This window comes from Crocodylus siamensis, chromosome 2 (genome assembly GCF_052110815.1).
Source record: "Crocodylus siamensis isolate JL-2025a chromosome 2, ASM5211081v1, whole genome shotgun sequence".
Taxonomy (NCBI): domain Eukaryota; kingdom Metazoa; phylum Chordata; order Crocodylia; family Crocodylidae; genus Crocodylus; species Crocodylus siamensis.
Window position 1 is genome coordinate 268,120,887 of NC_143396.1, and position 27,009 is coordinate 268,147,895.

Consider the following 27,009-nt stretch of genomic DNA (forward strand, 5'->3'; position numbering starts at 1 on the left):
ATGTCCCAAGCGTGCTTACGGATCCAAATCTGGGAGAGGTGCAATGTCCTTCTCCAGGAGACGCACCCTCTCTCTACGGCATTACTTACTGGCTTAGGTATCAACCTGCTCAGTGCGTTCAATATTAGATTCCTAACATTCCCCCCCCATTTAAAGTATAGGGTAGCCTGGGTTTATGAATTTAGGTCCACATCCAAGTACTTGATTTTTAGATGTAGCGATGCTGATTGGTGCCACCCTAATTGCCTTCAGGAATGTTGTTCTTAAATCCATTTAAAAATTAATACACTGGCACCACAACAATATATAATTTTGAGCAATAAAGCTCTTGGAATAAATTACTTAATCAATAAACAGAACAGGTCCTTTCTAATTAATGTAATCAAGAACATATATCAATGTTAAACAAACAAATTTTATGAAAGGCTACATTTCTGAATAGTTAAAGCTGTGACTATCTGCTGGGTCATAAAATAGTAACCACAATTCAATTTCCTTTCTTTTTATAGCAATGCATATAAAAAATGGTTTTAGGCACTAACACTGATTGGCTAGTCAGTTTTTTAGTAGTTAAATTTGCTACCTGTACCTCAATACATGAATTAAAGATGCTAAAGATAAGACATTTAAATAATGGTAACCTACTTTCATAATTTCTCGATATGGATGGTCCTGGATTGCAAGATGGCATTCATCAAACACAAGAAGGTTAATGTTTGAAAGAGATAAATATTCATTTCTTAAAATATTCAAAGCAATGTGACACGTCATAACCAGAACCTAAAATAAAGAAAAATGCAGATCATCTTAGCAAAATCGTTACAGAAAGAAGGCAAGATCTTTGTTAGACAATATTAGCAGTTACTAAATGCTACTACTTATCAGTGCACACTAGTTGGGGACAGGGTGAAAAAAAAACTTGGCACATGACTATGGAATACCTTTTAGAAAGTAGTCCAGCACAAGGTAAAATATGTACCTGACCTCCACCCAATACATGCCCAGCCAAAATTAAAAATCAATATAATTGTACCCCACAGTGAAACTGGGGCAGACTCTGGGATTTTTGCCTTCATATGTAGTGAGGGCATGGTCTTCGTTGGACTTCTTGAATGTATTTAGCAACCCCTACAGTGGCAGGACACTAACAATGACTTCATCCCCCCTGCTTGAACAGCGGCATGTCAGGGTGTTTTCTGGTGTCTTTGGGCTACAAGCCTTGCAATGGGTAACCAGATTTGTTTTGTGGTTTTAGGAATAGGTTAGACAGGCACTTGTATGAGATAATCTGGATAGAATTCATCCTGCCTTGAGCTGGGAGTTGGACTAGATGACTCCTGAGGTCCCTTCCAGCTATACTTTGCTATGGTTCTATGACAGTGTTTCTCAACCTGTGGTACGCATACTCCTGCAGCAGGGGGTATGCAAGTGCCACGTTTTGAGTTTGGCTCCCCACCCATTGGCAGGTTGGAGGCGTCTTTGCCCGTTTGGGCTGCCGCCCCTCGCGCCATGTCTGGCATGCCAGGGCTTTCACTCCCAGCATCAGCGTGCTGATGGACAGGAAGGGAGGCCCTGAGTAGGCTGCTTTGCCCTGGGACATGGTCCGTGATGAAAAGTGGGATTCTGCTTGTGGCAGCAAAACCAGAAGTTCCATGGTGGGACTTCCAGTTTTGCCACAACAATTGGCAGGGGGTATGCAAAGCAACCTGACTTGCAGTGGGGGTCTTTTTGGTAGGCTTGACACAAATTAGCCCTTGCACCCTTCCTGAGAGCCACTGTTCTATGACACAGGTGGTAGCATAACTAGGGGTGGGTAAAACTGCACCAACATTGCAGAGTTCCCATACCCATGCCAGGAACTCTAAAACGGTCCCCAGCTGCTGCTGCTTTAAAAATCAACACTCAGGGCAGGCAGAGCACATGGTGTTTAGGAGTTCCCAGCATGGGTAAGACTGTTGCCCACCACACCCCACATCCCAACTCTTGCCCCCCACCATCCCTCTCTGAACATGCCATGCCCCTCTCCCTGAACTGTTATTCCTAATATGTAACCTAAAACTCCTTAATTGCAATTTGTTTCCATTCTCATCCTGTCACAGAATCATAGAAAAGTGGAAGTGACCTCAGGAGGTCATCTAGTCCAACCCCCTACTCAAAGCAGGACCATCCCCAACTAGATCATCTCAGCCAAGGCTTTATCTGACAGGTCTTAAAAAACTTCCAGGGATGAAGAATCCACAGCCTCTCTGGGTGACCTGTCCTTCATAAACAGACAGTGCAGTGGGTCATGATCCTCTTTAGGAAGTAAACAGCATTGGAAAACATTACTGAATAAAAAGTCTTCTAAAGTAAAATGTAAAACTAAACAGCTTTCTTATACAAGGATTTGTGCTCACTTCAGACACTAGAAAACTGGTTACTTTGGAATCGTCAAGAGCATATTGACTTTTATTAGAAGATGTTTTGGATGAGGAATCCAGAAAAAAGATGACAAAGCTGAGATGGAAATACAAAGCGCCCGAGCGAGGGACTAACAATAGAGGGATGGAGGAAAGGAGGGGAACGCAACTAGGTTACAAGCGATACAATGTTTACTACATGCCTGAATGAACCAGACTTGCAGTGGGGGTCTTTTTGGTAGGCATGCCACAAATTAGCCCTGCACCCTCCCTGAGAATCACTGTGATTCCTTTCCCCTAAACAACCTGATGCTCTGCTTTTTGCTCCCTGCCCTATCTGCTACTGTGCTGCTTGCCCCCTCCCTAAATCACATAGAGGCTGCGTGTACCACAGGGCGGACAAATGTGGACTACTGAATTGACAAGTAAACAAAATATTAAGAAATTATGATTACCCTTCAATTGAGATTTTTCATGTTTTCATCACGACTAAAAACTAGCTATAATAGTTACATGATTCCCCGCTTGGAAAATTCCTTTTCACAGCTCACTGTCATCACTCACCATCAATCCTTATGCTAGTGCAACTGAAAAAGTAGAACTGAAAGACCAGTTTTTCCAAGGAAACACTAAAAAAAAAAGTGTCTTTGAATATTTTTTCTTTATAGCTGCATCCAAATGCCACAAATATGCTGAAATTTACAGTGAGCACAAAAGGGACACAGTATTTGGGTTAGGTATAAAGTTTCTTCCCAGGATGTACAGCACTGTAAACTTTTAATTCAAGGAAGCTCATTAAATTCATCTTACCTGATGTTTACAGAATTCCTGATTCCATTTTTCCTTTGTCCATGATTCAGTTATTTCTAAACTTGAATATTCTCCCACCTTGAGATCTGAATGGGTCCTGACGGCAGACACCTGTTGAGCAACTTGATTTGCTTGGGGGGAAAAAAAAAGGGGGAGGTTTTTCTCTCCTTCTTAACTGTACAATAGCAGAGGGATTTTATATGATTTAGTCCTTTAGTCCATGTCACTGTATGTATGACTTTTATAACAACTTATTTAGAGAACATTAAACATATAAAGCATGTAATCTGGATGTACCCCTTTTTAAGAAAACAAGTTCAATGACCAGACTCCGTAAAACCAAGAAATTAAGACATTACAAAAATATCAAAGCAAATGGCCTAGCGCACATTTCCAAGACCTAACTAAAGTAATAGGGGGGGAAAGGATCACTGATACCAATCAGAATTAATATGTACAAAGAGCAGAAGGCAACCATCCCACCTTTTATGGCAACTATGTCTCACTGAATAAATGTATTTTTATTCAGTACTGTTGTGCAACTTGTCAAAAACAAAAGCTAGTAACTTTGCTTCATTTTCAAACGACAATTCTCTTAGGGGGAGAAAACCATCCTTACCAGAGTTGACTAAGAACACAGTTCTCTTTCCATTTTTGTTGAAGTCTCCCCTGATCTGATAGGACAGCTCTTTAGTGAGTAGTACTGCAATAAAAGTCTTCCCTGAGCCAGTGTTTAAACAGACTATAGTATTATGATCCAAAGCTGCTTCAAGCAGTTCAACCTAGATTTGAGAATGATAGTCATTATTTGTGCGAGTGAACTAATACAAGACATTGAACAGAAAGCAAAAACATCCACAAGTTGTACGTGTACAAATAATGACTAAACCAGAACAAAAATCATTCTATTCCCATAAAATCACCACTGGCTTTCTAGGACAAAAATGTATTTACTATATAACATATTGACAAATTTCACTCAACTCAGGAAAAGAAGGTATCTGGTTCTAGACAAATTTGGCTTGTAATGTCCTCACTTTGCTACTACTATAAAAACCTTATGAAGTAAATGTTTATCCGTTGTAATTATGACCCTGGTTAGGCTGCCTGCAGTAACTAAACCCAGAGTCTCAGCACCCAACAGGATGACTTCTACTTGTTCAGTAAAAACAAAGCCAATTAACTCAATGGCAGCTAAAGGCTCAAAACGTTATGTTCTCTCATGAAGCCACCTGAGGGGCACAACTAGCTGCATTTTGTTAACATGCCTTGTGCACAAACTCCTGTATTAATTCTGTGTTTTGTAATAACTATGTGAATCCAACTACTCCAAAAAAGGGGGGGAAAAAACAAACTCCTGAGACAATATTAATCACAATAGCTGGACAACCAGGAATTTTAAATAGTTTGGTTTCCCAGGAAATTAAACATCTATTTCAGGACACTTGTTTACCAATACAGCAAGATAAGACACAGTACTTTTGTGGCACCCACAGACAGGTTTGTTTTTCTGTAACAACAGCCATTTGATTTGTAATGAATGTCCTGCACTCCAAGAGGACTTGAGACTAGATGAACATTAAGCAATGTTTCAAACATTAAGACGACTGAGTACTGAAATGAAAGGCATGCAGTGGGATGGGAGGGGACATGTACCACATCAAAATCAGTTTCATAGAAGTATTTTATAGCCAGGCGATATGTTTCATTTCCATTTCCTGTGGACAATAAAACAATATTAGAATTGTCATTAGTACCTGATATTTTCGTGGTGTGTAAATGTTATCATGAATTGCTTCTTGTTGCCATGGTAGTCCAAAAAAAGGACCCATTGGGGAGGAAGCAGGGGTCATGAGCTGCAGTCCTGCCATGCTGAGGGATTGCAAAGCAGGGCTTTCCATTCATTCATCCAGTGTTTCTTTCATTGCATTTTTGTTCCAGCACAGCTTACTAAGAGAAAAACAGCAAAAAACAAACACACACACACTAAAATCATGGATTATAATAAAAGTAATTTCTCCTTTCTGCAGAAGAAAACCTAAAGCAAAAGAAACCTTTCCCAAATAACCCATGTTTTACAAGGAAAAAAAGTAACATCAAGTTCATTCTCTGAACTTGATTTTATTCTGTTAGCATTCCATTTATAACGTCCTCAAATTTATTCAATTATGAGAAGTTTAAACGGGGTTTTTTTAGTTCTGCTGTAGGTAAAAAGTGTAATTTTGTAATTCTTGTAAAGAATGTGTCTATTACTACACCAAGACATTTTCCTTTAACTGAGACCTTTCAAAGTGTTACATAAAAGTCTGAGAGGTCACCTTAATAGCCCCAAAATATCTTGGAATATTCAATAATCCCAATTAAAGTACTCAAATTGTGGAAGACCCAGATCCAACAACCAAAGCAGAACAGCTCTAATAAGAGATATTCCGAATGACTAACATCAGAATAGTCAACAGTTAGTTGGCTGTGACGTTCATCAGGCAGACCAGGGACTTGAACTTGAGTTTCTCCATACACCCCATGATTACTCTAACTCAGTGGTTCTCAAAACTTTTTAGAGCCGGGGCACTCCTTCACAACCTTTTTGAATTTGGTGACATCCTCGGTTGAGAACCACTGTTGTACTGCCTCTGCTTACCTCAGTGGTTCTCCCCGGGGTACTGCCATGAACACCTACCTGTATTAGGGTTTTCTGATAAACCTAAAGCAGCCATGGGAGGCAGGAGAGGCATTTCACCCTGGCTGTGGTGGCACTCATTTCACTGCATCCCTGGAAGGTTCTCGCAGGACCCCAGGGGGCCATAGCACCACTACCCTAGCTACTGTTTGTCAAGTTTGGGGTGTGGGGCCTCTTTTTTTTTTTTTTTTTTTTTTAAAGAAAGACAACCCTTTTTCAAATAAAAGTTCTCTCAAATCTAAAACACATTCTTATAAGAAATTACAGGTTTCAGCCAACTGACAATTTCCAACAAAAAAAACCCATCTAGTCAGACATTCCAACCAGCTTTACATACATTTTCTTTGAGCAGGACCAAAAATATTAGAGAAAAGATTAAATGGAGCAGGACAAAAAAAAAAAGCGGAGGGAATTAGGAGAGAGAGAGAGTTTTAGAAGATCAATACTAAATAGATAAAAGATTAAATGGAGCAGGACAAAAAAATAAAAGTGTGTGCGTGTGTGTGGGGGGGGGGGGAAGGGCGACGCTTTCCTAGTTTCTACCTATTTACAAAAGGTAGGGAAGGGAAAGGAGGAGGGGGAAAAGCCAACGGTAAGCAAGGGAGAGACTACCCTAGTAGTTTTCCAAGGTAGAAAAGAGGCTGTCTGTGACAATGTAAATAACTGGAAATTAGGAAGACAGGGGTAGAAAAGGAGGAGAGGGGAAGAAGAGGGGGGAAAAGAAGTGTAAGAGGTCAGGTCTGGCAGGTGCCTGGTGAATCAGATGGTCAGGTAGGTTGCAATGTGTCATAAATCCAATGTCAATATTGAGACCATTATTTTTTTGTATCCAGTAGATTTATGAATCGAAGTTTATCAGCTGTTTTGTAAGTTCCCTTTCACAATTAGAACTGAGAGATTAAAGAGGGAGTGATTGTCTTGTGAGAAGTATATCAATAAAACATTGTGTTCAACTGATACCTATACATATAGTGGCATCTCATCTTAATTGTGAAAAAAATGTGGATTTGGGGGTTTTATAATAATTGGGGACTTTGGGATTTTTAAGCAGAGAAAACCAGAATCCCTGTATCATCAGTAAAGAGCCAGGTGGGCAGGGACCAGAAGAGTAGGGCAGCGGCACTCCTAGAGCTCTTATCTGGCACATGGCGAGAGGTGGTGGCCACCCTTGGCCCCTGTGCTTAGCCAGCCCGAGTAGGACCCGCTGCCACTGGGCTGGGGCCTCAAATATTTTCCCCCTTTCCCCACTCTGGGCTTTGGGTAGGGGTTTATTTAGGTGACCTGTTATCTCCCTTAAGCCCACTTCGGCACCTGTGAGTGAGCACAGCTAACTGCATAATCATTAGGCTGCTCACTGTTCTCCTCTTTAACCCATCTCTCCTCTGCCCCTCTACCTTCCTCTCTTTCTCCCCTGTCCAATAACAGAGGTAAGGGTTCCCTGTTACAGTCCCCTTTATATAAGTTTTGATTATTATCAATGGAAATATTTTTTCATTGGTCTGTAAGTGTGAGGTGAAATCGCTATTTATTGATGTTTATTGATAACTATTCAATTCTTAGCATTAACTTAGTAATTTAGAGTATAAAGTATTCAAAATGCTGTATTTGTTAAAAGCAAGCACTGCAGCATAATGTGCGGAGAAGGAAGGCGGAATGAATTTCAAATATATCAATTAGCATTTTGATAATTATGTGAGATGAAACGGTACTGCCATGCTTTTATAACCCATTTTTGAGGTTCCCGATACACAGGTTTGATGTTAAGGAGCATATGGTTTTCTGACATTTATTTTTATATATTTAATATTGATCTTCTAAAACGCTCTCTTCTAATTCACTCTTACGAAATGAAAACTTTTTTTGACATTTTATAAGAATGTACAGAAAATCAAGAGCTTTGCTTGCTGTAGAAAAAACTGTTTTTGTACTCATTTTTTTCCCTTTTATCCTGCCCTCCAGCTAGGCCCCAAGGACACATATTCCCACCCAGGCCCTGGGCAGCACCCCCAGTCCCAGCCCCACTCCATTCCCTCCCTCACCATGGCTGCCGCTGCCTCAGTCTGACCCCACCCCCACCCCCTCACATTGCCTATGCCCCCCACTCCATGTCACCTATGCCCACATGCATGTGGCGACCCCTGCATCCTGCTCCCACCCCAGTGTTAAACAGCCCCTTGCAGACTGGAACTCTGCTAGCCTGCAAGGAGAAACCCATGATTTCCCACATTTGTTATCCTTTAAAAGGAGGAAATTTGCATTCCGTTTCCTGTGGGGAAAAAACCTGGATCCCTGCTGATGAATAAACAAAATGATTTAAAGCAGGTATGATTTACTGATTCACGGATATTTACTTTTTATATTTTGACTTCTGATTTTATAAAGCTTTTAACAGTATAGTGTTATTACTAAATTGTCTGCCCCTGCACCACTAATTTTGTGAAACCCTGAAAATTTAAACTGATAAAAATCAGAAGACACTCCAACTTTGCACAATCCTGAAAATTTAAATCAATAAAAATCAAAAGAAATGCTTAAAAATAAACATTGTTGATTTTAGCCATCAAAATTTTAAAAAGAGTGGAATTATGCCTAATTATAATGACTTGGGGCTCCCTCTAAACATTATAGTTAGTTAATTCAGGACTGTCAAATTCCTTGGTGGTCTGGGGATGCACCAGCAGGGGCCATGATCCCCACTGGCCCCTTTCTGGGCTAAAAACTCCCACCTGCCTCCACTCACATAGGAAGCTCCTCTCCCAACTCCTGCACTGTGTGCACAGGTGGGTGACCCTCTCCTCACCTGCAGGCTCCCCTGCTGCACAGTGCCACAGGCTACCTCAGCACTGCAGGCTTTGCTGCATCTTGCTACCCTGCTCCACCCCACCCCCTGCAATGAGAAAGGGAGCTGAAGCCTGGAAGCCCTGGATGAAGCAGCAGCTGGAGTGATTATGGGAGTAACACAAAGGGGGAACCTCTCATGGATCACCAGTTGAACAGCCCTGGGTTAATTAAATGATGCGTTTCACATCCTGCTCCAAGTTTTCAGATCAATTCTCTTGGGCCCTCTTTCAGGACCGTAATCAAATGGCTGTCCTATAGAACAAACTGAGTGTGATTTATTTGTATATCTTAACATGATTTGTAGGTGTATACAGGCATAGCCCAAATGTATCAAGAACACAAGCAAGCACAGAGCTTTAGCTCAATTTTGTTGAGAAGCAATATACAGACTTTACACCATCAGAGGAGGAACTTGGTTCTGTTATCAGCTACATCTTGATATATGACATGAAAGGTCCTGCTCAATAGCAGACTATGAAACACACAAGGATAGGAACCACTCTGTGGAAAAAGGGAGATTTGGGCTTGTGGGCTCTTAGCTTCTAATCCAAAGCCAAAAAGCAATTTTAATGGAAAGATCACATACATACACACAATCAACTACAGGTCAATACTGATAACATTTGATGACACTAACTTTAGCAAGTTCAAATGATCAGGGTTTGAAAAGAAAGACAACATAACTCTGAAAAGATAAAGCGTGGTTCAAAATGAGGTAGGAGTGGAGCCAAGGACTCTCTACCTTAAGTTGACTATGTTTTTTGCATGAAAAACCCTCACTGAAATACATAAAGAAGACTTGCTAAAAAATTCTGACCTTTAAGTTCTCTTTAAAAGTCACTTGCCAATGACCAAGATGCTTTCAAAATTGACAGACTCTTCACAGAGTGCTCTCCATTTTTCTTTTAGCACAAGAGTCTCTTACATACAGCCCACAGAACTCCTCACAGGCTAGCCCACCCATCTCTACAGGTCAGATTCAGCCTGCAGGGGCTCATCACTGCAGCCACTTGAGCTGCAGAGGTGGTGTCGATCCCAAGTTTCAGCACAACTCCAGAATCCAGGGAGTAGATGCTACTCACCCCCTGCCACTTCCATCACTAAAAATCAAGAGGCATTTGTACACATGTTCAGACCAAAGCACCAAAGCACATGCAGTTGTTTAAGTGGCAAAATGCACATCAGCGCTGAGAAAACGGCAGCAGCACTTCCACCGTTTCCTATGCGCTGACATGCATTTCACTTCTTATGCACTGCACGTGATGCAGCGCAGTATGCATCAGCTCACATGGGGAGCAGACTTGATTGAGTCTGCTCTGAGGCGCTGGATCTCCAGCACATCCTGGCACAAAAATATGCATGTATAAATGCCCAAAGTTTTCAGTTGTCCCTGGCAGAACAAGCAGCAGGCTTAACTCCCTGGGTTCCAGACCCATACTGAAACAGCTCCAGCAAGCACAGGGCTCGCTAGTGCTCCTTACACATCACCTGACCCATAGGAAGCCCTGTGGTTCAGATCCAGTCCACAACAAATTTGACACTCCTGTTTTACAGTCAGTCATGGTTTCAGTTTCAAAGAGGCTTTAAGAATCTGTCAAAAGGGATTTATTTCTCTCTTAATGAAAACATTACTCTCCATTAATACATTTCAAAGTCTGAGTACTACAAGATCAGAAAACTACTTATTTTTGGAAGTCTTTACTATACCTTTACATAGTAAAGATTATAAGAAGGCATCACATGTGAAGGTTTCTACAAGATGATGATGATGAACATCGCCCTGCTCAAATACTCGAATGAACAAATCTCACTTCCATGACACTTCCAAGCCCCAAGCAAAAAATGCTGAGATTTCTACCAATCTCCAGGAACCTTGCTTGAAGGCCTCATATTTCAGGTCATCCCCAAGTTGGCTCATTTCTGATAAAAATGAGGTATTGTATTTCACAGCATACAAGCTGAGATTTGAAGCCAAATTTTTAACTCTAAAATTCAACCTTGACTTCTACAGTATCCCCTGTGAGCGGTGCTACCTGAAATCCCCTGGGAGTTTGGGCAGCACATGGCCTGTTGGCAGCCTGGCCAACTGGTCACAAAAGGCACTGACACTTTGGAGGGAAGGACTGGGCCTCCACCACCCCTACAGCTCAGGGGCAGCTCGACCCAACGGCAGCTCAGCCCCCAGCCCTGGGGCAGCCAGGAAAGCTCCGCAACAGGAAGGATCGGGCCCCTTGCTACTTCTGCTTTAAAACAGGCTCCTGAGGCTGGCAGGATGTCTGGTGTTGCCTGGACAGGGGTCAGCATGCCCCATGGGTAGCACAGGGTCTTAGGTAGGGGTGGCAGTAGGGAGGCTGGCCCTGTCTGACACCCCTAGTCTCCCCCCTGCCTAACACCCTGCGCTGCCCGTTGGGCATGCCGGCCCCTTCTCCGGCAGCAGGAGTCTGTTGAAGGCAGAAGCAGCAAGAGGCCCAATCCTGCTTTTGACAGAGTCTTCCTGCCTGCCTCACAGCTGGGCGGTGAGCTGCCAGGGGGCTGGGAAGGCCCTGAACTCTGGCAGGCCCCAGTCCTTCCTTCCACCGCAGAGGTCCCCCTGGGGTCAGCCATGTGGGCTGCCAGCAGGCCAGTTGCTGCCTGATCCAGCTTCCCAGGAACTTGCCAGCCAGCACACCACCCCTCCCATGAGCCTGCCCAGGCTACCAGCATCTCGCATACTGAGGCAAGGTCGACTTCTAGAACAAATTTACAAAAATCCTACCTTTTTTGTACAGCAATATGGGGTCAACTTATACATCATGATAACACATACACTGTAAAATACAGTAATTAAATGGGAAGGAGTTTTCCGTCTTTTTGCCCTCATGGTGGTTCTCAACTGTTATGAACATAAGGGACCCTACTACTCATCCTCACTTTCCTAAGCTTGGGGGAGGGTCCTCAAGAATGACAGTAATATTTCATTACTTCCAAATGTAAAATGGTACTTTACTGCTCAAAGAAAGCAAAGAGGCATCACCTGCCCTACTGACATTTATAGCTTTGATACCAACAGGCTGAAATTATCTTCACAATGGCTAGTAATTTTACATCTAAATTAAAAAGTTTACCTTTCCAAAAACTTAGATTGACTTCGGTCCCCACAATCATCAAGAAAAGTTTCCCACTTGTCTCATCGAGTTAACAGATGGGACTGACCTCTAATTTTACATGTACCCTTCTTCTACATTCCAAGGGATATAATATGGTATAGTCTGTTCTCCACAGGTTTCTTTACACATCGAGCCCTCTTGCATGGCTACACCTTAAGATGCCACCGGCTCCATCTATTTTTGTGAATCAACACAGTTGCTACTTATTAGCAGGTGGAAGTATAATTACTTATGATGTCTAGGTTCACCTTTCATAAACCTCAAGACCAGAATGGACCAGTCTGTATAACACGCCGCAGCACTTTATCCAGGTATTCCTGTACCCAGCTCAACAACTTGCAACTGAAATAGACCATATCTTGAATCAGTGATGTATCCTACTTGTTGATTATACCACTCTACCAATTCTCTTCACTAACTATTTGATGTTTTCTTCCAAAATAGAAATAATGGGGAACAGACCCATGAAACCGCTGGCTAGGTCTACCAAAAAGAATTAAGAAGAAAAGCAAGTGAGACTGTGAGAATGTGAATGCAGAGTTGAGATGGAAAGGAAGTGAGAAGTAGCATCTCTCTTCTTTCATACCCATCCATGATAACATGATAATTAGACTAGTTTTCAGGAACAGCATTTAAACAAAAAAATTGACTACATATTTTAAAACACTGGTTTCAGTTCTGTCTAAAATAGGATGTGAAACTTACATTTGTTCTGAAGCTTCCATTTTATTCTGTTTGATGTTTAGGTCTTCAAGTAAAAGTGATAACTGCTTTCAAAACAAAGTGATTTCTGGGATCAAAATATAGCAATTACTCTCCACCAGAGCCGACAATAGGCATGGGCAAAATAAGGCTCACCAGGCCATTTTATTCGGCCCGCAGGGCCCCTAAAAAGTTTAGAAAATTAATATTTATCTGCCCCTGCCTGTCTGTCTTGTGGCCCTTGGTGGCTTTCCAAAAAACTCAGCAAGAGGCCCTCTGTCCGAAATAACTGCCTGCCCCTGGCCTCAAACCATTTTTGGAGAGCAAATGAAGAATTAATTACTTATTCAGTTTAAATTACCAGGGATGAAATCATTACTATAAGTGAACTTTTTCCCCCCCCTCTATTACTTCTGTGACAACCACCACCTTCCATTCTAACAAGGTTTATTGTGAAACTGCTGTGTGTGATACCACAAAACAGGCAACTGAGTTGTTTTCTCATCATGTACATGGCACCTACAATAGCTTACTCCTCAGAACATCATAATAAGTACAGATATGGACCTTGGGTGTAAAAATGCCACCTCTGAATCACCAACCTCTGCAGCACTAACGTTTTCTCTCTCTCTCCCAACCAAGTAAAGGCCAGGCTCATGTTTGCTTAGCTTATGAGATCTGTTTAAGTTCACAGGTGATGTAAAAGTAAACTAGAATTAATGAAGTATTATATCCTTCAACATTTCAACAGCAAGGAAAAATAGCAAGTTTTTAATAGACTGAAAAAGTACAGGACCATCTACAACCCAAGGAAACAAAAGTGCATTTGAAAAATATAAAAGGTTTAATTGGAAACTTTCAACAACGAAGAACTCACATTCAGAATACAGACAAGAATTAACTGACCCAAAAACTAACCAAGAAGGAAAGCAGAAAACAGCTGAACAAAGTCAAAATAGCTAACTAGTCAGGTGAGTGTAGGTAGCAAACATACCTGCAAAGTTGTTAATGATTATCTTGTATATTACTTCGTAAATTAACAGAAGTCAAAAAGGAAGCCCCAAAGAACCTGCTGAAGCCAAAATGAGATGGGAAGAAGTTTTTCCATCAGGTGCAGAAAGCTGAAGTCTTGTTTCCTCCTAGCTCATAAGAACAGAGCAGAGAAGCAGCACTAAGAGCAAACTCATCCGTCATATGAAAACAACTGTTTTCGGTCCATCAGCCCTGCTGATTTAACAGCCATACTACTTTGTGTATAACCTTAGAACTTAAGCAGTCTTGTTAACTGGAAGAGATCCAAAGAAAATACAGATGCTGCAAAGTGCAATAGTGATGAATTGGGTGGTATTCCCTTTCACAGTAATACTGAAGTAATGACTTAATACGATCAGTAGAGGAGCAACTGTATTTCTGGAGGTGAAGCCTTTTAGGCCAGATGTAAAAATGAAGATCCTGACCAGTCAATTATTAACATGGATCCTGGCTTTCCACGATTTAAAAATCTCACAAGTTATCTGATAAAAAACCAAAAATCCATGATTAAAATGAAAAGCTTCTCATTCCCACCCACAGCCCCCCAGCTCTGCTGATGACCCCTTGCCTCCTACCCACAGTCCCCTGCCCCCAGCCCTGCTGAAGGGGGCCTCCAGCTGCCAGGGCTATGGGGCCAAGGACCCAGGTCCACAGCCCCCTGCCTCTGACAGAAGGTAGCAGCTGCTGCAGTAGAGCAGAGCATGGAGCCCAGCCTCCCCGCCCCCCCACAGAGGACGCCTCACCAGGGCAGCATAGAGTTCACAGTGGCAAGCAGCTTTCCTGCACAGCCCCTGTGCCCTGCAGTGCTGGGTCACATCCACCAGGCTGCGGAGGCCCTGGGAGGGCAGCAGGGTGGGAACCCGAACCCACAGCAGGCACCCGCCATCACCATGCATACAGATCTAGGGGGCACGGGTCCCTCCTGCTGCTCCAGGAGTGCATAAAGCAGCAGGGAATCAGCCCCATTCCCCTCACCCCCTGGACAAGCTGTCCACAGCCCTGTCCTGCTCCCCACTGGGCCCTACAGCCCATGCAGTCCCGAACCCCAAGCCCCACGTACCCTTCAGCTGGGCAGCAGCCCCAGCCCTGCCCAATTCTATCCCTCCCTCCCTATGGGGGCCTCAATCCTCTCCGCTGTACCCATCCCCTTACTTGTGGGAGCTGCTTTCCAGACTGCCTGGGAGCTGTGTGCATATGCATGCACATGGTGCCCCCTGCCCGACCATACTCCTCTTGCTCCCTCCTAGCCCCCTTGCAGGCTGGAACTCTGCCAGCCTGCAGAGAGCTCTTTGCAAAACTTCAGAAATCTGCGTGCATCTCCACTAAAACGAAAAATCTGCATTTTCCTTCAGCAAAAGGGGAAATCCACCTTTCTCCATTTTTCCAAAGGAAACAGAAAACCCAGATCCCTGATTATTAAAGGACTCTACAATGCTTTTTCTTGCAAAATGTGCAGACTCTAGTACCTTGCTCAAACTACTACCTCCTATGCAAATGGTCTCCCTTGCAGTTTCCATTTGAGAAACTATTCTCATGATTATCCCTACATTATATCCCTACAGTAGCTTTTAGTTCTGGCTGCAGTTACATCTGCCTTATTTCCTATAAAGATTTTACATACAAAATGTGCATGTATACAGAAACAGAGGGAGGGAGAGAGAGAGAGAATAACGCTAAAAGAACTTTAAAGACTTCAACGTTAACCCCTCAAAAGGGAATCAGAGATAACTTTCAACACATAAATGCAGTATAATAGGGCTGCATAGGGGGCTCTGCCACAAGCCCCCATCCCCTATCCAGTCTCCCAGCCCTAACAATAGCTGCCCCGCCTGGCCCCAGCTCCTAGCTCTTTAAAAAGAAAAAAGCCCTGCATGCATCGGCTACAGCACTGGCAGTCGGGGCTTCTGGGGTCTCGTGGCAGAGCCCCCCCATGCAGCACAGGGTAGTAAGGGGCACTTGGGGCCCACCTGGCAGTAGCCGGTGAGTGCCCAGCTTTAAAAAAAAAAAAAAAAAAAAAAAGAGCCGGGCAAGGCAGCCACTGATGGGGCTGGGAGACCAGGCGGGGGATGGGGACTGCTTGATTTGAAGATTTGGCTGATTCAGCAGTGGCCGAATCTCCAAATCAGATTCGGCTGAAATTGATTCCAGACAGTGATTCGAATCACCAAATCGAATCATTGTCCCCCCGAATCAGCCAAATCTGAATCTGAAGTGAATACTAGTCACTATATGCAGGTTTACAGTATAATGCTAATGGCTAGATCCAAAAAGGGACTTGGAAACCGAGCTGAGCACAGCAATCCATAATTTTTCTGGAATGGAGTCTAGTTAGGTGTCCAAGTTCCCTATATAATACATGAGTAGGATTAGGAATGGAATCCAAAACAACTGGCATGTTAACTGGGGAGCTGCCTCAAGTCAGCACTGTGCCTAAAGCTAGCCAACATTAAACCCATTCACTCTGGGGCTTATGTGCCTTACTTTGGTATTTGCAGGAAGAAATAGCCACTCCTCCAAAAAGGCAGGTGCTCATAAGCTTCCCTTCAAGAACTAAGAATCAATCAATACTTTTTTTCAGAAGATAGAAACTATGGTAATGAAAAGGCTACTAGCCACCCTTTAGCAAATATGCTGGTGATTATAGCACTTACCCAAAATACAGGAGAATTCCTATATTCAATTCCTTTCTATCTAATGGAATTGTAATGATGTAAAAAAAGTTCTCTCTTAATGTAGAACTAGACTTTGGTTGCCCAACAAACTTCCAGTTTATTATCTAAATAAGTCTCTCAAATGTTGAGGAAAGTATTCAAGGAAGGGATCTAGCAGGCCAATATAAAAGCAAATGAGCCCTCTCCTAAACAAAAACATGAGCAAAATCTCTGCTTAACTAACTCCCACCATACATTTCTTTTGAAAGCATTCTAGAACACCGTGTTTCTCTTAAAAAATAAATTACGAACTACAACATTTCAAATAAAGTCTGGACAAAGCTAAAATAATAGCATATTCCTTCTGTTGCATACCAAGGACAAAAATGTAATGAAAGCTTAGCATCAACAGATGAAATTAAACATTAAGCCATGGAATGAGAAATACTCACTGGAAGTGTTCCACTTCAGCTGCTGCAAAAATTTGGAAAGAAGTTGTGTTGTACTACTTCTTCAAGTATTTTACTTAGACTGTAAGCACTGTGGCACAAAAATAATTTCTACTTTGCCCAATTTATGGCCCACTACACACAAGGCATCTAGCACAATATGAATATTTAATGAAAGCAACATATTTTCACCTATTTTTAAGAGAGTCAAATTATGTACTTTTTTTTTTTTTTACTTTATTTACTACTGAACTCTACGTATGATACTCCAACAGCACTGAAATTTCAGCCTCCTTAGGGAGATAAAACTTGGATTTTTACTTAAGAAGTATAAATCTTGCATGAAAGAATCTCTATAACCTTGGAGAAAAATCTCAACAATAACCAGATGGAGCAGGGAAAGGTTCACTTGCTTCCTACCATTTTTTGGACAAATCTAAAATTAAAAGCTAAAAACTCTCATTACAGAGGATTCCAAAGTGCAAAGTCAAGAGTTTCGTTTGTAACTGGAAAAGTTAAACTAAGGAACCAGGGTCAAATAAACTGACTACGGGAAAGGGACTGGATAAACTAAAATAGGTTCTTCTTACCTCTAACTCCTATAACATAATTGTATGAAACTTCCCTTTTAAGCCATCCACCAGTACATTTCAGAGGGAAGACCTTGTTTTCTGTCTGCTCCTCCAGTTCTCTTAGAACAGCTTAGGAGTTAAGGGATTGCTTTCTTAAAACTTAAGTGCAAACAAAAAATACTATAGCTGAAATACTCAGAAACCCAAGATGGTTTCTCTCAAAGTAATCCATTTTATTTTGAATCATCTTCTTCCACTAAAAACTGTCATGTCCCGAGACTGGTACATTCTACCATTTGTATAAACAGCAGTAATATAACCAGAATACTGTTCTCTCAATAAGCACTACAAGCCAATCTTAGGCCACCTTTATTGCTCAAGCAGAACTCTAAGATCAGGATTATACTGAAAATCATGTGCGACAGACCTGCTTCTGAAGAGCTTCTTCTATAACCACTGTAGACCTCTTAACTGGAGTTCCTGACAAACTTCCTGACTTTCTGAAATGCTCAATATTCTGGAATTTATGGGTACCTGTAGACATGCGGGACACCTTATCCGATATGCTGTCATTACCACACTCCAGCAACCTCTGCATCTCATGTATCCAGCATCCCTGTACTTCAAACTGGCGGCAGGAGTGATTTAACTAAAGCTCGTCAAACAAGCATGATGTTGAATACATGAGATGCTGGGAGCTTATTAATTAAAGCAGCTCCCAAGAGTTGCTCTAATTAAAGCGCCCTCTCCACATCCCTGGAGCACATGTAAAGACACCCTAAGAGTTTCAGGGAACTAGTGACCCTCAAAATCCTTCACCCTACATTCAAAGGAAAATTGAGGCTTAAAGCCAGGTCTACCCTAGAAAATGTCTGCCCAAGTAGCTCTACTTGTGATTTTTTCTACTTCTATATGCAACATTCACCAACAAAATACTGCTTTGGCTTCTATATCTAATACCATTTCCCTAAGTGAAATAAACTGTGTTGAGTAAAGCACTCTTAATATTAATATAATCAGGACTTTTGTCAATATGGAAATGCAGTGAGATGGCTATAAAATTCCCTTTGTGTCATTTGGACCAGGGAAGTAATATTTTCAAAGCACAAGAGTATATGGCTGATGCATACTGTTCTAGACCTCCGAGGCTGGTGGCAGGGCACAGATGCAACAACTCTAGCAATATCAAATGATACTGCCATAAGGTGCTACAATTTGTTATATCTGTATGCTTCTATAGCAGTTTAAATGCACCAAAATTGGAGCAATTTTAACTCTGTTTCATGAAGTATTAAAAATGCAGGGATTAAGCATATGTATATTCCTATAGGACCATGAAGATGTAAAAGTTACATCATAATAAATCATGTTAATTCCCATGTAGCAGCCCCACCTCCCTATTTAAAGCGGCTGAAATTACATCTGTCCAAAGCCTTTGTGTAAGTTAGAGCAGTCTTGGCTCCCATCAGTCACAGGACCTAAAAGAGTACATCTGCACCACACAGCAGCTGAGTAGAATATTGGGTTAGTTAATAACACGGATTTACTTTGAAGTAAACTTTAAAAAAAAAACTTTGTTCTCATCTGAAAAATTATTCTGGAAAAACTTTAAAAAAACCCCAAAAGCTTAAAAATTTTTCTTCTCTTTTACAAAATCTAATTTGGATAGCAATTTCTTCTGCTTCAGTGATATATGAAGTTGAGGGAAAAATCTGTAATTTTTTAATACCATCTTAAAAATACTTTCAGTTTTAAAGGTATATTTTATTTTTCCTACTTTACGCTTTTGACTTCCTTGCATGTCTTTCAGCTTGGACCAAAACTGACTAGATTCTATTTTTGAAGTAGATTCCTTTTCTGATCATAACTCATTAGTACCACAACCCCAGAAGTGTTTAAATTCATTGAATTAAAATCTAAATTCATGAAAATATTTACATTCATATTCCGTTTCATAAAAAAATGTAAAAAGGTTTACATTTCATGACAAAACTTATTGGATCATTTATCTTTGTTTTTGTTAGACTGCTTTACAAAAGTGTCAGCACTTATGGAAAAAAATAAAATTACCCTCTTATTACTCTCTCTCTCACACACACACACACTTACGTAATTTTAAATTGGCCCTTGGTGGTGGTTCTAAGAAGCAGTCTTTCGAGTGGCTTGGCCATTTAAAGATGTTCAACAAAATGCTAGCAGTTGTCTTCATACAAACAAACATAATAGCAATCAATTTTTCTTCATACTAAAGGATGGGCTTACCGTTTTAATTTCTGAGACCTTTGTGTTTGTGTTCTCTGAACTGCATTTTGACATCATGTTATCAGCTGATAGGTCAATTACATTATTTGCAAGCTTCTGCTATGAAAAAAGAAATGTTAATAAACAGAGCAGAATTTAAAGATAAAGATGCTAAAATAAGATACAAAAGAATATCTACATTATTGTGGTCAAAATTGTTAATATAAAAAGGTAAATTAAAGGTTAATATGAAGGCATCATGAATGCTTATGAAGATCTCAAAATAAGTCACGTTGGACAGGATGAGCCATTCTGTTATACACCTATGCTGAAAGAAGATATTCTCTAGTCTTTTCTTTAATAGAAAGCATCAGATTAATCAAAAAAAATCAAGTTTTGAAAAAAATTATTTCAAGATTTGAAAGAAAAATAAGGAAGACACAGCTTGAAATTGAACGTTTTAAATAAAAAGCCTAAAACACAAACTACAAAAAAACCTTTAACTACAATGCGAATAAAAACCCCACTAGGTTTCTGTTATTAGTCAGTCATTCTGAACTACAACTACAGGAAAAATGCTATAGTTCCATTACATTCTACTTATGCCATTTTTAAGGTGCACACAAATAAGGAAAATTTGTTTCATTTCATGCTCAGGTTTTAAACAAAGGAATTCAATTTAAGATAGTGTAAACAAGTTAATTCAAGTTTCAATTAAGTGCACTGACTTTTTTTAAAAGTACTTTATTTCCACCTATACATTTATATTTCAATACGTTTGAAAACTTATTGGACAGCATCTTATCCAAAAGAAAAGATAGTATTGGAATTAATTTTAGAAGCATAAAATTTTAAAACTATGATCATTTAAAAATTAAACACAGGATTATTTAATAAAAGCATATATGCTGTTATACAAAAATACATCTGAAACAAAAATATGGATAATATCTAACCAGAAAGTTTACCTTATTTATCCATGACTATATCTACCCTTCATAAAGAGGCAACAAGGGTAGGTAGTTACATGAAAATTCCCAATACCAACTGAAGCAATCACACAAGAAGTCAGACTTTTTTTTTAAAAGCTCTACTGTTGCTTTGAAATTCAAAATGGACCTTTACGAAACTGCCTACCTTGGTAAGTTTTCATAATGTTAACAAAAAGGACACTCCTAAAGATTATATAACCATGTTCATTTTTACCTTGAATGCTGATACTGAGCTTTTCCAGAGTTTCCAAGCTTGTAATTTTGTTTCACCCTAGGTAACCTAAAAGGCAATATAAAAAGAGAACATTTTTACACAAACTCCTATAAAAATCAATCATGCCATGTGGCAGTCTGCTTTCTTGTACTATAATATTTAGCGCTGTAGCAACAGCACATGGTCCTTCAAAATCTAATTGTCATGTGTCCTTTTTTGGCCTGAGATGCAGACAGTGATCGTCTGAAAGATCAACCCTAGAGTACTCCAGAGATATTTGCATATTTTCTGTTTTTTCTGCTAAAGTAATTGCTAGTCGAGTCCAATTAGCTTCAGAGCTTCTTTTTCACTTCACCGTGTTTCATTTATTACCAAAATGAAAACTTAAAGAAACCTAATATTCATCACACTTTAAACAGCTTTAGGCACACATTAGTTTTACGGTGGTTAAGTAAATGCAAACATAGTTATTACTTCATTTTCTTCTTCTTATTTACACGAATGAGCTTTAAATCCCAGGGCATCTTGTTAATCCATTTTTCTGTGGCATATAAACATACCTTTTCATAACGTACATTATATACACACTTTCACAGAAAGTACAGAAAATATTTGGATACATACAATAATTGGGCCTAAACAGTCAAATAATTGATTCCTATTATTTCTAATCTGTCAATTATCAATTTATTAGCAGTTTCTATTGAAGTAGTATATAGCCTTTCCATGAAGATATTTCACATGTTCTTAATATATTTCAGTTTTAAAAAACATTGTTTTCCATCTAGTAAAACTGACAAGTCTACTATAGAATATTTAAAATAGAAACAGTTTTTTCTCTACAAGGACAAAAAGAATCTCTGCTTTGGGTTAGAGGTAGTAAACTATATTACTATTTCTAATCCTCATCACTACCCACTCACTCTTCAATTATGTGCTACTCTGAATAGAAAATGCTGCAATTCTTCAGCATTACATCCAATTTTATATATTACTTTACACTGCAAAATCTCTCCTTTATATGAACATTTGTAGCAGACTTACTAAGGTAGCATGGAGATAAAGTAGTATGGGTTAATGAAAAATCCTCTGACAACTTATTTTGATCTAACTCAAAATATTTGTAAAACAAAAGATTGAACATCTTATTGATGAACCTGGATGAATTGCAATCCCTTCCATCTTCAGCACGGCAGGCTCTTTTAATGCTGAAGCTAACATATAGCCAGACAGGCCACATACCAGAGACTCGGTCAAGTTCTAATACAAAACAGCAAGCTTACACCACATTAGCATCTAAATGGTGTTGGTGCACCCACTTGGACAAAGGCCTGTTGCAGCAGACAGCCAATCCTTCCTGTCTGAAGGCCAAAGGCATCTGCAGCTTGCCAGTGATCATTGCCAAACAATGGGAATAGCTAATGGTTACCACAGCAAACAACATAACCGACTCTCCTTTGCTTCAGTGTTATAGATTTTACAGTAAGATCTCTTTCATCACATTTTGTGAAAAAAAAACACTCATCCAATCTACAGTAAGTGGGAAACGTGTTAAAAGAACACAATGAGAAACTCTGACATTTTTAAACAGTCAGAGTTAGAGTTATGGCAGTATTAGAATGACACTGTAGCTGTGATGGTCTAGAAATTATGCGAGAGAGGCAAGCATTTCTTAGGGTGGTATCTTTTATTGGTTCAATTGCATAGCTGGAATAGAATTAGACAAGCTTTTGAATGCAAGACATGTCTTGCATTTCTATCCTAACTATGCAGTTGATCTAAAAAAAGATATCACCCTAAGAAATCCTAGCCTCTCTGAGTTAAAAAGAGACAACATATATGTACTCTTTATTGTTGCAGATAAAGAAAATGAATTTACAACTTGTTCTATTCCAGCACGTTAAAACTAGGAAAAACATTCACAACTGTTTAAAAAAAGGGTAGGATAAATAGCAAAAGTTATTAAGAATTACGTAACACTGAAACCTACTACAAGCACTTAATTCATTGTACAAGTCTAACTGACACCAATATAAGGCAATTTTCTATGCAAGTAAAAGTATTTTATGCACTACAAATTACTATAATTAAATACAGAAACTAAAATTTCCAAAAGTGATTCCTAACTTGGGGTATCTATTGGAACATTCTTTTGAAGGTAACAGATTTTCAGTGTCAATCACCTATCTGTTGAAAAAATTAAGCATTTCTACAGGCATCAAGTTGGGTGATGAAAAATTAACGTATCCTACCTAAAGAAAATGTAAATTCAATCTCAGGTTAAAAAAGTTTCCTAATACTAAGAACAGTAATACAATAGAACAAGTAGCCTATGGAAGTTGTTGCATCTCTTATTCTGGAAATACTCAGTATGAGGCTGGGTAAACGTTAGGCTTTGACAGGCTGGAAACTTTATCTAAGATAGTTTAAGAACAGCAAATCCTACACCTATATGCAGGGGGTTGAATCAGATGGCCCTGGAAGTGTCTTCTAATCCTCTGATTAATACGCAATTCTTAGCCAGAAGCTATAAACATTGTGGATAATTGTTTTCTGAACATCTGAACAATGTCAGTGTGGCTGGGCACCTTTGGTGCCTGCCACTTTAAAGCTGGAGAGCAGGAAGCAGGGAAGCCTACAGGTGTGGGCCAGCCCTAGTGAGGCAGTCAAATGACTAGAGGAAAGCCCTGGGATAGGAGGAAAGGGCTGAGCTGCTTCCATTTTAGATTCAGGCTCTCAGGACTGCGGCAGCTGGAATAACAACACTTGGCTGAGCTGCCGTTCAGAACATCTTGGAGGTAAGGGTAGGAGCTATGGGGATGGCTGGAGGGTCCTGGTCCTGGCTACAACTTGAAACTGTACCCTGCTGGGGAAGGATGGTCTGGTGAATCTGCCTGTGGCAGGGCAGCTCCCCAGAAATGCCAGACCAGTTCCCTCCCCAGTGAAAGGCAGGTACGGATACCTTATAAACCCAGTCCCCACTGCTCAGTGGGTAATTATGAATGGGAACAGATGGAGGTGGAGTCAAGCATGCCTAGAGAAAAGGACCTGAGCCCTGCAGGGGTGTAAGATCCCAGGGGTCCCAGAGAGGAGGCAGTGGAAGAGTGACCCCAAGTGAGTGGGACACAAGTTGTGTGGCTTACTCAGAGTAGGGTGTGCTGCTGCAGCCTGAAGGACTGGGTACTGGTGGGCGCAGAGCAGGGTTGCATAGGGTGACCCGAAGGTCTGTACCAGGGGGTGTGCTGAGTAGGGTTGCTGGGGCAGCCTGAAGGGCAGTGCACGGGCCAACTCCCACGTGAGGGACAACAGGACCAAGTTGCCCAACAAGTGCTTAGAGGCTGAGCTCTGCCCAGGGCAGGGCCTAAGGTTGGTGTCACTCGAGTAACCTGAAGGTGCTTCCTATGTACCAGCCAACGTGAGAGTAAGTAAGCCTGATGACCGGAGGGGGGGGGGGTCACTCAAAAGGAGCAGAGTGGGTTGAGTGGCACAGTGGGGGGTAGTATGTAAGAGGCTCTGTGAGAGGAGGCAGAGTACATGACCAGAATACAAGGTCCAGCAAGGGACAGAGTTAGGCCAGCCTCGGGCCAGAATTCTGATCAAGTTACGATGCCATCTGCAAGGCACGGGACACCATGTAGGGACGGTATGGAACCGTGCACAATGCCCCCTGGCATTGGAGCATTAAAATGGGCAGCCTCCAGCATTTTACAGTAGTTTATCAAACAGCAAATTGTGGCAGGAAAGGTTGGGTGGACTGCCCACATAGACAAGTAAGTGGGCCGATGTTGAGACCCAGCCTTAACTTGACCCTGTCACAGTCAGAAAAAAAGCAAGATCTCAATCCAGTAGGAAAGGGATGCCCAGTCACAAATATGATTTTCAAAAAAATAAATCTCAACGCTACACTTTGAAAAAAAATCCATGTTTTTTTTAAAATCAGCAGTTAGATTCAAACATTGACAGAAAAAAGTGTAATCATAGAATTAAATGAGGGATTGCATTCTTACACAATTAATTAAAACCCGTTTTGTTGTTTTTAAATAGAGCATCAGCTTTAAAGCCTGAAATCAGGCATTTCCCCCCTAATACTGTCACACAAGTTTCCCAGTAAACCATTAATTTTGCATTTAACATTTGTAACTGATAATCTTAACTCACTGGCTGGATCCAGAGGTGCAGGCATGTGTGGCTTGTAGCGTTGCAAACCTCATTCTAGTGCCACAAACCACACCAGTTGCACATTAGCAGCGCTGAGCACTGATTAATTTGCAGCACCAGGGCAAAACTTGCTACCAGGATTTCCAAGCAGCAAAAAAACAAACAAAAAAACCACACACTCAGAAAAGAAGTGGCACAAACCATGCCAAAGTGGCAAGCACTAGGAAAAACAGAGATGGGTGTGCAAGCAGTCCACAGCGGTCTGCTCCCTCGTCTCTGTGCACTGTGCAGCCCCTGTGCCAAGCATCTGTTCTGGCTAGAGCACAATGTGCCTTGAGACGGGAACAGGCAGCCTTGGACTGGCTGCTCCCCTGTCTCTGCATGCCTCGCCACTGGGGCACAGTGTGCCTCAGCACAGGGGCTCCACAGTGGAGCCCCCACACTAAGGTACGTGGATACAGGGGAGCAGGCAGCCCAAGGCTGCCTGGCTCCCCAGTCTCAAGGCACCCTGTGCCCCAGCCAACTGCTCTGTGGCTGACTGGCGCTTTGATACAGGGGCTCCACAGTGCACAGAGATGGGGGAGTTTGGCTGCCTGCTCATCCATCTCTGCAGCATGGGGTGGCTCAGTGCAGGGGAAGGCTAACCCCTGCTGATGCACCCTGTGCCCCAGCCAGCCCCACCCCACCAGCATGCAGATCAGCAGGATAATGTGTCCTGCTGCAAAACATGCATAGGGATGTGCACTGGTACACAAAGTAGCGGTACAAATTGTGCTGGTACTATCTATGCCGCTATAAAGCATGTCCCTGCTTGTGTGGACCTGGCCATTATGCCCATATCCTGCAATTATGTTTGTACACTGGTCCCTTAACTCAAATACAATAACAAGTAAGTCTCCATGAAGATGCAAAGGGATGCCAATATGAATCCAAAGGCAGAACCTGTGCCTACATCAACAGCAGTAGCTCAGCAATATTTTCAAAGGCAGCAAGCAGGATTTTTTTTTGGTGGGGGGAGAGGGGGAAGCAGGTGGTGGGTGGCAGTGGGTGCTCATGTTCTCCATTCTTCCCATCCAGAAATAAGCAGATGACCCAAAGGAGTAATTTATCAGATCGACTACACAAAGCTAGCCGACAGCCCAAAGTAAAAACTGGTAGCAAATACATTATTTAACAAAATCTCTCTGCCATTTAAATGTAACACACGCTTGAAGTATTTTTAAGAAAGGCTGAACAAAAAAGCTGCGACACTGAGCTACAATACAGAAAACAGATCTATAACTAAGGGATTACTGGTATTGTAAATGCATACATTTGCACAGGAGGAGATACTTGCATCAAGAACATCACATCACATTCATAATACTAAAGCTAAGATGTTGTCAGTAATGGCATTACACATTCCCTACTGTCTGCTACTGACTCCAAATTAAAGACTTCCAACAGTAACCAACAGCTCAATCTGCCTCCTGCTGAAATTGCATCAGGCCCTAACAAGCCTCCTTAGCAAATATTTTGTACTTAAAATAGTTTTGCTTCTAAATTAGTTGGAAAGCATAAGCTCTTAAAAGATATTTTAAAACAAGCATGTTTAATATGTATGATAGGATTCAGAGTTTGTGAATCTTCATTCTGTGATAAATTATTATGTTCACTTATACTAAAAGAGAAAAAATGTTGCAGTTCATCAATATTAGTTATGGGTGAGCATTTGCCCTTTGAAAGAAAAAACCAAAAAATTCCTTGTTTTTAAAATTATGTACACAAAGTTACTTGGAATATTATTCTGCTAAAGAAACACTAACCATACAAGTTATCCATATACTTGTAATGAAGAAAAAAATTCATATAGACAAGAACTGTGTAATTCTCTTAGAATTACTTTAGTTTAAGTTATTTACTTTAAAGTAGGGGTACACTGAAAGATTTTCTTGGTCAATACTGATAGCCAATATTTAACCAACCATATCAGCCACTGCCCATTCAATAACCAGTATTTGGTAATAGTGCAAGGCATTTTAAAATTACTGACATTAATAATCCTTTATTTAGTTTGTTTTGCATTTGTAAAACACACGCAAGCCTCCTGCCTGCTATGGCCCTTGATGAGGAAGGCTGCAAT

The 27,009-nt window shown here is 41.0% G+C and overlaps 1 protein-coding gene across 4 annotated transcripts in view; it reads right to left on the reverse strand.

The window, feature by feature from the left end:
- The window catches only part of DICER1 (dicer 1, ribonuclease III), a 108,334-nt gene that overhangs the window by 52,959 nt on the left and 28,366 nt on the right, over nt 1–27,009 (reverse strand). For 2 of the 4 annotated variants that reach the window (XM_090033949.1, XM_090033951.1), the window contains 6 exons: nt 20,730–20,795; nt 19,545–19,640; nt 4,967–5,159; nt 3,829–3,991; nt 3,210–3,340; nt 646–780 (listed from right to left, as the gene is read on the reverse strand). In XM_090033949.1, the coding sequence (XP_089890075.1) occupies nt 646–780; nt 3,210–3,340; nt 3,829–3,991; nt 4,967–5,110 (573 nt within the window). In that variant the 5' untranslated portion in view covers nt 5,111–5,159; nt 19,545–19,640; nt 20,730–20,795. Of the gene's footprint in view, nt 1–645; nt 781–3,209; nt 3,341–3,828; nt 3,992–4,966; nt 5,160–19,544; nt 19,644–20,729; nt 20,796–27,009 lie in introns of all 4 variants that reach the window. The other 2 variants (XM_090033950.1, XM_090033952.1) reach the window with 1 other exon arrangement.